General features: G+C 36.0%; 1 protein-coding gene across 1 annotated transcript in view; it reads right to left on the bottom strand.

Annotated features, from left to right (window-relative positions):
- Window positions 1–1,436, bottom strand: part of Nup133 (nuclear pore complex protein Nup133) — a 33,162-nt gene extending 31,726 nt beyond the window's left edge. Inside the window, exons 1-3 of the mRNA XM_089641063.1 lie at window positions 1,254–1,436; window positions 1,036–1,163; window positions 253–473 (exon numbers count right to left, since the gene is read on the bottom strand). Of these exons, the coding sequence (XP_089497189.1) occupies window positions 253–473; window positions 1,036–1,163; window positions 1,254–1,366 (462 nt within the window). The 5' untranslated portion in view covers window positions 1,367–1,436. The remainder of the gene's footprint in view (window positions 1–252; window positions 474–1,035; window positions 1,164–1,253) is intronic.
- Window positions 1,437–13,448: the final 12,012 nt, after the last annotated feature.

Here is a 13,448-nt window from a genome sequence, read left to right as displayed (position 1 = left end):
ATGAAACACAGTCTATCCCATCACACAGCATATTCTGACTCAGTGTATGTGTTTAAGTAAAACTTCATGGATCACATAAGCAACATATGCGAATGTGCAAAATGCATCATACAGAATTAAAATGAACCATGAGATTTTAATTAAAACCGTTGTAAGATCGGATGGGCTGTCCATGTAGAAAGAATACCAAATGACAGGACAATATTATTAATTTCAAATAAGTGAGGTCAAAAAGCACATTGAGCCGCTCACCTGATTGCCATCGCTCGAATAGACACACACGAGATCGGCCTTGTGCGCCAGATCTGTTTGCGGCAGGGTGAGCTCGTAACAGGTGAGGGTGGGTGTGGGAGTGGGAGCGGGCGCGCGGTCCCGCGGCCTCACCTCGCGGTACGGCCACACTAGCAGCTTGCGCCCGCACACCACCCACCCCCAGCCTGAGGGGGAGAGTCGAACCGATATCTGGGCCGAACCTGGAATATGAAAATTCATTACAAGTTGACTGGGATATTATTTATCCATATAGTGCACCACTCTAAGTGCTTAAATATCAGTAGTCCCCCACTAGATTATCCGACAACTACTATAATCTGCCAAAAAGCACAAAATCAAGATCGTATTCATATGTAAAATTTAGTAGTCAACCGCGTGTGTTTTTGATTGAATAAGTTTACAAAATGGAGTCTTCTAACAAGCTCAAAAAACTCCTTAAGTGTGTCTTCCTCAAATAACTTCTTCTACTTTCCCATCATATTTCATGTAGGTACCTACATAATTATGAGATTAGAAATGTAAGCGATATCACGATGATCAATTCAACAAGGTGACAGTTAAATATTTGTGTTTGGTTCTACAAAATTCAAGTTACTATTATTGTATGTATTTAATGCATTAATAATCAAGCTACTATTAATGGTAATGGCCAGCGGTCCCGAATCTTTACCTTTGTTGAATGCAATAATAGATCGATTTATTTAAAATACTTGAGATTATATATTTATATACATATTATGAAAAAGATTTAAATCTACTTACTATCGGCGAATGTCAGAGTTTCTGTGACAAGAACTGGCAGAGGCAATCCATAATTCTCGGCTGTGTTTTGGGTAGTTTTTAAAATCGTTTGTGCATTTTGATTCAGGCGACCGGAAATATTGAATTTGCTGAAATTACAAAAAATAAACCAACGTATAAATTCGGATTGACAGGTTAAGACAATAATAGGTTATGTTGGATGAAGCTCTCAAAATTACCTTTGGTTACGGAAGTTTGAGAGGAGTGACGTACGCTTTGATGTCACCGACTGTCTAGTTTTCGGAGAGAATGGACTGTTTAGCCCAATCGGACTTCCGAAACTTGAATCCATTACAAAAGTTCAAATCAATTCAAATTTCGGTACAATAAACAACCGGCATAAATAAACCACTCTCTAGATCTATATCATAAATGAACCTACACCATCGATATCTTCGGGCTTTTTGTATGGCGCCATTTTGTCACCCCCTTAACCACAGACGACCACAGATAAAACGGTCGTTTGGTCCAGACAGGTAAATATATGGTGGACCATAAAGAAATCTCAAGGTCATTTAAAAAAAGAGCAAACATAGACTATATACCTGCACCCAGCTAACATCGTTCATTCACTAGCCCAAAAAAATTATATAATAAAAAATACTGGAATGCAGGAAAAGGAAAATAAAAAAAATCCACAGCTATGCACACATCATAATATTTTTTATTTTCAAAAAGACAATGGACAGTAATACAAAACAGGGTCAGTACAACCGATGTATTGAGCATTGATTTATCATTGAAGTAGAAGATAATACTAATATATCTAAACAAAACATGAAACAGAACAAGACACAAAAAAATAAAAAGTAACAGTCTCAACTAGGAATCAAACCCAGGATTTCTGTCGTACTGCAACAACTTAATAGGATTTAATTTGACCTTGCACAAAAATACAAGAATATATACACAAAATAGAACTAGAAGTTATTCAAGTTCTCCTTCAAGGGTTTCATATAATTTTCACAGCTTTGTCGTCAGCAAACATCATTGAAAATACTGGTACTTACATGATGTAATTCTGGAGAGGTTTAAATGAACTTGCTTGATGTAATCGTGGCTTTGTTTAGCAATTTTAGTCTCCTAATACGTGGTATAAGATCGCGTCGGAATACGGATAGGTCTGAAAAGGAAAATTAATCAAATTATTAGCCAATGAAGTACATTCAGGAATCATGAACATTGTATCAAAGAACGAGAGGTTAGTACTTGTATTTAACAACGGGATCGGGTCCTTCTTTCAATTGGTGGAGATAGACCGGATATTTTATGATGATTGGAAGATTAAGCGTTGGCAACGCATTATTTTTTAATCCCAAAAGTACCGTATTTTTGATTTCAATCGCGAAATGGCACACACAAACAAACGTATTTCTTCCTGCTTCTTCCTAGCACTGGATTATCGAATCCGTTTGAGCAACCTTTAACACAACACGGCATTAATTTATCACCTTGAAGAATTCTAGCACGCAACATTATTTTTAGATGGGTGAAAGAAAATTCATAATATTTACGCTAAAACCTTCAACTGATTTCAATCTGCGAAATGGCGTCTTGGAAATTACCGTTATTTTTTTATCGGAGCATAACACATGCTTAGCTTCTCTTTCTGTTACACGAGTCGCTACGGTAGAGAGCGAGAGATCTAAATACAATTTTTGCTCTGAGCCAATGAGATCTGAGCTTTCAGCCACAACAGCTTTGTCTATAAGAATTTGGGTTGAGGATAACTCCTCCCATCAGGGTGACAAGGTTATGCGAGAGTTATACGCCACTGACAACCGGTCACCAACCGGCATAAATATGGGAGTCGCCATCAGCGTTGCCAGCTCCAGATTGCAATATTTCCCTAGATTGGGAGTTGAAATTTCCCTAGATTTCCCTAGATTCCGGGGGTACCACCTTGGCAAGTTAAAAACGTCTGTCTGTCCGAGGGGGGGGGGGGGGGGGGGGGGGGGGGGGAGCTTTGAAAAAAAGTACTTGGTTTTTGTTGATAACTTATTTGTAGTACTGATTATTTGTAGTAATAAAAATACACGAATACCCAAATACGCCACATATACACCAGTGCGTAGTCACTGTTTTTTTATTCTCTCTTATATGGCAATTATTTTTCTTATATAGCAACAGTGGCCGACAGTGGCAACACTGACACAACAAATTTGACATTGACATTTCAAATGATAATTATAAACTACTTATCATTTCAAATGATGATTGTAAAATTATTAACATTTACATGATATTTACAAAGATCGGGTAGTTATGGACTATTCCGACACACAAAATACCTACTATTTAACATGAATTTATTCATTATCCCATTCACATATTCATTATTTCTTAATTCAATTGAATCGAAGTATTGTTTTCGATAAGTGTGACGGAATAGGCAATATTTACGAAAATACATGTGCATGGAGTAAATTGTTAAGGTAAAATAATAGAAATACATAACATAGCGATGCCTTAATCTGAAATTTTGTGTTTTACCGGGTAAGTAGAAGATTACAACGCCAATAATAATTTGTCAAAAAACATATTTTAATGATAATAATATTTGGATAATTTGTATGGAGCTGTTTTTGTAAAAAAAACACCTCCAAACTTTGGAAATGTACGTTTTGCAGATTAAGGCATCGATGGGCTGTATTCATTGATATTGGCTTCTGTGATTTTGACTTCTAGTCATTTGCCGAAGATTTTAATTTAGATTATAGCAAGGAACAAGAAGATTTGGAATAATGAATTATTTGTATAGCGCCGTTTCAGTGAAATATTACCTCAAGGGCGCTTTGAATTATTAGTACAGGTTGAAGACTGAAGTTTATCAGTTTGGCACTTGAGATGATTCAGAAGAACAGAAGTGAAATGACAGTGGAAATATTTGGCCAGAAAAAACCTGTACTATTACATGCCGAATAAAACCCAGAAGTTTAGTTAAAAATCATAAATAGTATTATCCAATTTGTCAACCAATGTTTTCTCTATTTTAAAATTCAAGCAAGTACTTGAAGACATTAATGTTTTGGAATGCAATATTCCGGATAATGTTTTGGTTGACAAACGGTTTCGGATTATAGTTTTATTTAGATTAATTGCTGAAAACAATCTCTCCACTGTTGCACTTGAGTGTGGCAAACACAGGATAATTAAAATAAATTTTGAAAGCTTAGGAAGCCTGCTTCATTTATGTACATCAACATTATTTAAGATTCCTGGAAATCCAAAAAATAAAAAATGAAAATACATTTATGTTCACTGGCAATTGTCATGTAAAAAAAAAATATTTGCCAGAAAGTACGAAATTTCCCTAGATTTGTGCTGATTTCGTGAAAATTTCCCTTTTCCCTAGATTTTTTTTCTCCCCTAGATCTAGGGAAATTTCCCTAGACCTGGCAACGCTGGTCGCCATAAATATACCACCATAAAGATCGATATCTTCGGGCTTTTTTATGTAATGGAATTATACAGAACTTAACCACAGATATACAATCAGTACCTACCGTGCGGAGCAGAGCAGTAGACAAGGTAGAGGAAACTCAAGGCCATTTAAAAAAAGATGTGACCATAGACAACATAATTGCTCTCAGCCTACTCTATTCATTCACTAGCCCAAAAAAACTATTATAAAAATAAAAATGTCCTTGAAGCAGAAAAATGTCGAAATGTTTTCCAAGGGCAAGGTTCATCTGACTAGGAAAATAAACTTTTACAGTGCATTTCCTGGAAAAAAATCGGTTTATGGGCGAAATTCCTAAAAAATAAAACTAGTTATTTTTATACTAACTGTGGGCCGGGGAACCCGAATCTGGAAGAATTAGGTTGCGGCAAGCAATATTAACTGAATTACACGACTTTAAAATTTCGACGCACAAACAATTTAACTGGCCATTTCGAACGCTTTCTGACAGTGAAACTAGTTATCTTTATACATCTTTATACTAACTATGGGCCGGGGAATCCGAATCCGAAAGAATTAGGTTGGGGCAAGCAATATAAACTGAAATACACGACTTAAAAATTTTCGATGCAGAACATAATACAATACCCCATTTTCGACACGTTGTTGACAATAAAATCCATAGAAAAATAACCAAAGATATTACATACAGTGTTACCAACTCTCAAAAATATTTATTTATCTTGGTTTGTGATAGAAAAGAAAGTGCCCCCTTCGTAGCGCCTACTCGCGTCAGGGCAAGAAAAAATCTCAGTTTTCAAGTAGTTTAGCGGCTACGCTAGGTTTGTGTAACATGGTTTGTGATAGAAAAGAAAGTGCCCCCTTTGTAGCGCCTACTCGCGTCAAGGCAAGAAAACATCCCAGTTTTCAAGTAGTTTAGCGGCTACGCTAGGTTTGTGTAACATGGTTTGTGATAGAAAAGAAAGTGCCCCCTTCGTAGCGCCTACTCGCGTCAAAGCAAGAAAACATCCCAGTTTTCAAGTAGTTTAGCGGCTACGCTAGGTTTGTGTAACATGGTTTGTGATACAAAAGTGAATAAAATGTATCTGAATACTTTACGTAAATGAATTAATGTTAGCAAAATTAAAATATAAAATGCATATTTTTTCGTCTCCCCCGAAATAAAAACTCACCTTTCGTGATAATAAACCTAAATCTAACTGTTTGAATAAGAAATATTACTGAAATTATAAACATGTTATTTTACGTTATTGATATTATTGCTTACTAGCAACACTTAATTTTATATGGTGATATATCTTTGGTTATTTTTCTATGGATTTTATTGTCAACAACGTGTCGAAAAGGGGGTATTGTATTTTGTTTTGCATCGAAAATTTTTAAGTCGTGTATTTCAGTTTATATTGCTTGCTCCAACCTAATTCTTTCGGATTCGGATTCCTCGGCCCATAGTTAGTATAAAGATGTATAAAGATAACTAGTTTTATTGTCAGAAAGCGTTCAAAATGGCCAGTTAAATTGTTTGTGCGTCGAAATTTTAAAGTCGTGTAATTCAGTTAATATTGCTTGCCGCAACCTAATTCTTCCAGATTCGGATTCCCCGGCCCAAAGTTAGTATAAAAATAACTAGTTTTATTTTTTAGGAATTTCGCCCATAAACCGAAGTTTACCCCATTTCCTTAAGATGAAACTTGTTAATCTGAGAAGAAGAAACCCAAAATGACAAGAAATTTGCAAAAACACTGAAGAAAATTTCCAAAACATGATTGTCCGACAGTGCGACGAAGAATTCCGACATTTTTCAGCCTCATGAACTCATGGTTACATATGTTTAAAAATTTTTAATTTCACCTAAACAATAAGATAATACAGGATAACACTAATCAATAACATGAATAAGTTTATCGATAGAATAAATAACATTTATACGTTGTGTTCGCGCAATATATAGGGGATTGTTAGGTATGCATCCACAGGCTTATGGACAAGTGTAATATCAATACAAAATCCTGCAAATGTCCTACCTACCCTTTTACCCATCCCAAAAATGTCACCATAGTAAAAATATTGTTGCGACACATGTAAAATCTGACAAGTGGGGTCAGTTGCTTATCAGAGTTCGGAGTGATAATTAATATCAGACAGGGCGAATATACATATAATTTGTGAAGTGAAATCAACTAATACTCCTGGAGACGTGTGATAGTCATCAACGGGTGAGTCCATCTTTCCTGCATTCCAATCTGGGCTTATCTTGTTCTCCAGAAGCCCAGATTTATACCTTTGATTATTGCACTGTCCATCGGGTTTGTCGGATGCATATATCGTCCCATACCTATCATTCGGAGTAGTTTGGGACTGGTCCTTTGGGCGTGTGGCATATCACACCACCTCTAAAATATATAGTGGAGTCGCAGCTTCGCGACACCATTTTTTGGTTCTTTCGAGCCGGATTACCAACGGGGTATTTAAAATTAACATATTTAAAGTTATAAATAAATATTATTTCCTCTTTATACTTTGTTAATTTGTATGTACTAGGTTGCATTTGTAATTATTGTTGTGTTTAAATTTCTACATACAATTAATCATGGCGACTAGCGATAGTACTCAGGATATTAAAATCAAGTTACTAGAATCGAAGATTAATTTGATGCATAATCGTGTTAATGAATTATACGAGAAAGCGAAAAGTATTGCGGACAGGGAGACGAGAAGTTCGGAGGATTTTGTTAAACAAACGGTTAATATAGCTACATATTATGCACAATTTAACACGTTTTGTGATGAATTTCATACACTTCAGTTGAAAAAGGATTCAAATTACAATATGAATTTCGATTTATGGAGTAAATTCGAAAATAAGTACTGTTTTGTAGTTTCTATACGCGAAAGCATTATGGCAAAGCAAGATTCATCACGTGATCGACAGAAGTTAAATAATTCACCATTAATTAAGCTCCCACCGATCGAGATGCCATCGTTCGATGGTAATCAAGAGAATTGGTCGATATTTTATGAAGCTTTTAAATTAAACATTCACTCAAATCAAAATTTGAATACGTCGCAAAAGATGCAATATCTGATAGGGAAACTCCAAGGAAAGGCGTTATCAGTTTTTGCGGGAATACTTCCGAACGAACAAAATTATTTTTTAATTTGGGAAGCTCTCGAAAAGAAATATCAGGACAAACGCGTGCTAGGTACCTTTTATCTGAACAATATTTTGAATTTAAAATTATTGGCACCTAGTAACCCAGATGAGTTAAATAATTTTATCGAACGGTTTGCGTCTTCCATAGCTGCACTCAAGGAATTAGGTATTGATGACCTAACCGATTTTATAATATTACATGTTGCACTGAAAAAAATAGATATACAGTTGGTGCAAAATTTCGAAATGTCTATACGGGAGAAAGCTATACCTACATATACCGATTTAATAGAATACATTCGGTCGCATGTTAAAATCCTAGAACGAACTGGGCAAAATGATAATAAAGTTGTTAATAATAAAAACAAAGTTACGCATTCATTCGCTGTGGTCGAACCGAAGTCAAGTAATAATAATCGTAACAGGTGTCGGAAATGTAATCATTCTGATCATGTTGAATTGTTTAAATGTGAACAATTTAACGAATTAAGACCAAATGCTCGCTTTCAGTTTGTGAAATTAAATAATTTACGTGTAAACTGCTTAAGCGATAAACATAAAACTGTGAAATGTCCATCTAAATCGGATTGTAGAATTTGTAAAAAACGACATCACACCGCTCTGCATTTTGAGAGCACGGTGAATACTGAAAGTCAATCTAAAAACGAAGCCATTACATTAATAGCGCGCAATAATAAACATTATAATAATTTTTCTGTGGGTAATATAGCTACGAATGTACTACTGTCAACCGCGCAGTTATTTGCTTATGACAATAAAAATAATCAAGTAACCGTAAGGTGTTTAATTGATTGCGCCTCGCAACAAAATTTAATCAGTTTAAACACTTGTAATGAATTAAATCTTAAAATAATTCCTTTAAATAATTCAGTAGTTAAAAGTGTTGGTTCAGTAGAGACACCAATATTGGGACACGTTGCGTTAAAAATTAAATCCCGCGTTTCAGAAGATACTTATAAAATTAGTCTATTAGTTGTCGATAAAATAACTGATAAGCTTCCTACACAACATGTTGACACAAAGTCATGTGAGCATTTAGTGGGTTTAAACTTAGCGGATGAATCCTGGAACGTTCCATCCGATGTTGATATCTTATTAGGTGCACAGTTATTTCCATATATTCTGCTGGGGAATAAGGTTTTATCTAAACATAATACGAATGCACCACCGGCTATACAGACAGTATTCGGGTATATTGTAATGGGTGAAATACCTACGTGTACGCCGGAGGTTTCGTGGACGTTCGGCCCCATAACCAATGTAGATTTATATAATGCGTTATCCAAGTTTTGGACGATGGAAGACATGCCTATTAAGTCGTTAATGAGTGCTGAAGATGCAGAATGTGAGAAAATGTACCTCGAGTCAGTCCAACGGGATGAATCGGGAAGGTATATTGTATCTTTACCGTTTAAGATAGATCCTAATAATTTAGGTGATTCGCGCCGTGTCGCGCAGCGTCGATATGAATATTTAGAACGGAAATTTAATACTTCCCCAGAATTGCATTGCAGTTATAATGAAGTAGTTTCTGAATATCTGGAAAAGGGATATATGAGGGTTGAAGTTCCGTCTTCATCTAATATTGATGAGGGATATTTCATTCCTCATCACGCAGTAATTCGTAAAGATAAATCAACAACTAAAACTCGTGTTGTATTAGATGCAAGTACAAAGACCAGTTCAGGGTTGTCACTTAATGATATTTTGTATACAGGTCCAAATTTGCAATCTAATTTATTTACACTTTTAATTAAATTTCGCTTATTCGCTGTAGCATTAACCGCAGATGTTAAGCAAATGTATCTACGTATAATGGTAACGGAAAGCCATCGAAAATATCAAAAAATTCTTTATAGATTTCACAAAGATGAACAAATTGGAGTTTATCAATTTAATTCACTCGCGTTTGGTTTGAACTGTTCACCATTTCTAGCAATGCGAACTATACGGCAGCTAGCGAGCGATGAAAGAAATTGTTATCCGAAAGCGGCGGAAGTTGCAATTAATGATTTATATATGGACGATTTTGTATATTCTGTAAATACTATAAGTGAAGGCATCACTTTGGCTACAGATTTAATGGCGATGTTCAAGTGTGGAGGATTTGAATTAGTCAAATGGTCGAGTAATTCTCCTCATTTACTGGCCCAATTACCAGAGTCGCACCGCGCGACAATGGATTTTTCGGATAAATGTAGCATTTTAGGATTAAAATGGGATCCGATATCTGATTGTTTTCGATTTATGATATGTCCGACGGAGGAAAAAACTATATGTAAAAGATCAATTCTTTCCACAATAGCTCGTTTATTCGATGTATTAGGTTTGGTTGCTCCGGTAATTTTATATGCCAAATTACTTTTACAAGAGCTGTGGTTAGAGAAAGTAGGATGGGACGAGGAACTACCCCAAAGTATTGTTAATAGATATGTCAAATTCAAGGAAGAATTACCGATGCTTTCTAATTTAAATTTACCTCGATATTTGGGAGTAAAGGAGGACTGCACGATAAATATTATCGCCTTCGCAGATGCGAGTATGAAAGCATACGGTTGTGTAATATATCTTCATGTCACGGATAAGGGTGGCAACACTACAATGAATTTGATATGTTCTAAATCCAAGGTGGCCCCTCTGAAAACAGTGTCGCTCGCTCGATTGGAATTATGCGCTGCGCTTATTTTATCTAGACTAGTTAGATCTATTATAGATACTTATAGAAATCGCGTTTCGATTAACGATATATTTGCTTTTTCAGATTCAAAAATAGCACTTTCTTGGATTCACTCGTCCCCGCACCGGTGGCAAACTTTTGTAGCTAATCGAGTTAGTGAAATTCAGGAAAATTTACCCGCGAAACATTTTTATCACATAGATGGCGTTACCAATCCTAGTGAATGTTTATCACGAGGACTACTGCCTGCTCAGCTGGTCGATCATTCTCTTTGGTGGCACGGTCCGCCCTGGGCTGCGAACCCAGTATCCGAGTGGCCTGTCGAAAAATTTTTCTCCCTCACGAGAGGAGGAGAATACTTTGGAATTGAAAAAATCGCATACATTTACGATAACGTCAATAGAGGAAAATTCTCCGATATATAATCTCGCTTTAAAAATTTCCTCATGGCCAAAACTGCTGAGAATTGTGGTATATATTTTACGATTTATGCGAAAGTTATCACGCTCAACAGTTATAAATTCCACGGAATTAAACATTGCTGAAATGAATGTATTAAAAGCTTTACAGAATAGGTATTTTAGTGCCGATATACAATTAATACAGAGGGATAAATTATGCTCACCTTCAATCCGAAAACTAAACCCGTTCCTAGATCATAATGGCTTGTTACGTATAGGTGGTAGATTAACAAACGCGAATATACCTTTTGAAAACAAACATCCAGTACTTTTGCCAAGACAGGATCATATTGTCGATATAATTATAGACTTTCACCATCGTGTGAATTGTCATACTGGTGCACATCTCCTTATGTCAATAATTAGACAGCGTTATTGGATCTTATCGGGGAGAAATCTAATACGCAAAAGAGTACATGCTTGTAATTTCTGTTTTAAAACTGCACCTTCTAATATTATACCGCTAATGGCAGATTTACCTACAGCTAGAGTTCAGGAAGCAAAGGCATTTACACATACGGGTGTAGATTTTGCCGGACCAATAAATATAACCCTTTCTAGGCGTCGTGGGGTAAAAAGTCAAAAGGCATATATATGTCTATTTATTTGTTTAACAACGAAGGCTATACATATGGAAGTGGTATCAGATCTAAGCACGGACAATTTTTTAAACGCATTTAAGCGTTTTCTATCCAGACGCGGACCGGTTTCATGTATGTACAGTGACAATGCGACAAATTTCATAGGCGCAAAGAATTGTCTGGATGACTTATATAATTTTTTAGTGGCAAATTCAACTAAAGAAGTTCTTCGCAATGAATTTAACATTCGGAGAATTGATTGGAAGACGATTCCACCCGCGCTCCTCACTTTGGAGGATTATGGGAGTCAAATATTAAATGCATTAAATCGCATCTGTATAGGGTTGTGGGTACTCAACTTTTATGTTATGAAGAGCTTCTCACAGTTCTGACACAAATAGAGGCTGTACTTAATTCACGGCCATTATGTTTATTAAGCAGTTCTCATTATCCAGAAGCTCTTACTCCGGCTCATTTTCTGATGTCTACCCCGATTCAGCATCTACCTGCTTATGATTTGACTAATGAACGCATTAGTCTACTGAAAAGGAAAGAGCTTTTGGACCACCTCGTTCAATCTTATTGGAAGAAGTGGCATATAGAGTATCTTCACTCTCTGCAGATGAGAAAAAAATGGAATAGTCCCGCGAATAACATTCTAGTAGGTACCATAGTATTGGTGCATCAAGAGGATGCGCCTCCACTTTATTGGCCGGTGGGCGTTGTTGAGGAGGTGTTCCCTGGTAAAGACGGAGTGGTTCGTGTCGCACGCGTAAGGACCCCTTCCGGGAACTTTAAACGACCAGTCGTAAAATTGTGTCCTTTGCCTACACAATAATTATTATTTCTTTATTTCATTATTTTATAAATTTTCGTTTTAACTTTGCAATATTAATAGCGTATTGATAAGAATATTTATATTTCATCTTTCGTTTTACATTTAATTTTTTACTTTATTTGAAAGTACTTAAAATTTCGGAAGGTACTTTCAACGCCGGGAGAATGTTCGCGCAATATATAGGGGATTGTTAGGTATGCATCCACAGGCTTATGGACAAGTGTAATATCAATACAAAATCCTGCAAATGTCCTACCTACCCTTTTACCCATCCCAAAAATGTCACCATAGTAAAAATATTGTTGCGACACATGTAAAATCTGACAAGTGGGGTCAGTTGCTTATCAGAGTTCGGAGTGATAATTAATATCAGACAGGGCGAATATACATATAATTTGTGAAGTGAAATCAACTAATACTCCTGGAGACGTGTGATAGTCATCAACGGGTGAGTCCATCTTTCCTGCATTCCAATCTGGGCTTATCTTGTGCTCCAGAAGCCCAGATTTATACCTTTGATTATTGCACTGTCCATCGGGTTTGTCGGATGCATATATCGTCCCATACCTATCATTCGGAGTAGTTTGGGACTGGTCCTTTGGGCGTGTGGCATATCACACCACCTCTAAAATATATAGTGGAGTCGCAGCTTCGCGACACCACGTTGTTTAGGAAGACATATGCCAAGTATGAAGCATTGTTCAAAAAACCGAACGAATAACCTAAAAACTGTCAATTCACTTTAAACTTAAACTTACGTAGGTAGGTTGAATATATGTTTGTAACTCGCTAACACTGTACTGGCTTATATTGTATTTTTACCACGAACAACTTAAACGCGCAATATTTTCGACGGAAATGATAGTATTTCGGCAGCAAATGACAACCCGCGGGTATAAATAAACCACTCTCATTTTGTTTGAATGATTTGAAACTGTCAAACGGCAAAATTCCGTCATATCGAATATCAAGACTATTCCTATCGTAAAAAAAATTGTTTGCATATTCCGGTTTTTCTCATATTTATTTTCATTAGTATGGCAATATTTTTGGTAAGCAGGTACTAGCGAAATGTCAATCACTAATTTTCATTCCTGGCAATGATTCCCTTGTTGTCTGCTAGCAACATTAGTATTATTCCTGTTAGCCACGAATTTCAAATATGTATGCATATGCAATTAACATTTTTATAAATAATTAATAAGATTCGAATATCTA

The sequence above is a fragment of the Hesperophylax consimilis genome, chromosome 16 (genome assembly GCF_061612785.1).
Source record: "Hesperophylax consimilis isolate HC1 chromosome 16, BYU_Hcon_1.0, whole genome shotgun sequence".
In the NCBI taxonomy this organism is placed as follows: Eukaryota; Metazoa; Arthropoda; class Insecta; order Trichoptera; family Limnephilidae; genus Hesperophylax; species Hesperophylax consimilis.
Note: the sequence above shows the minus strand (reverse complement) of the source record. Positions and strands in the feature narration are given on the sequence as shown.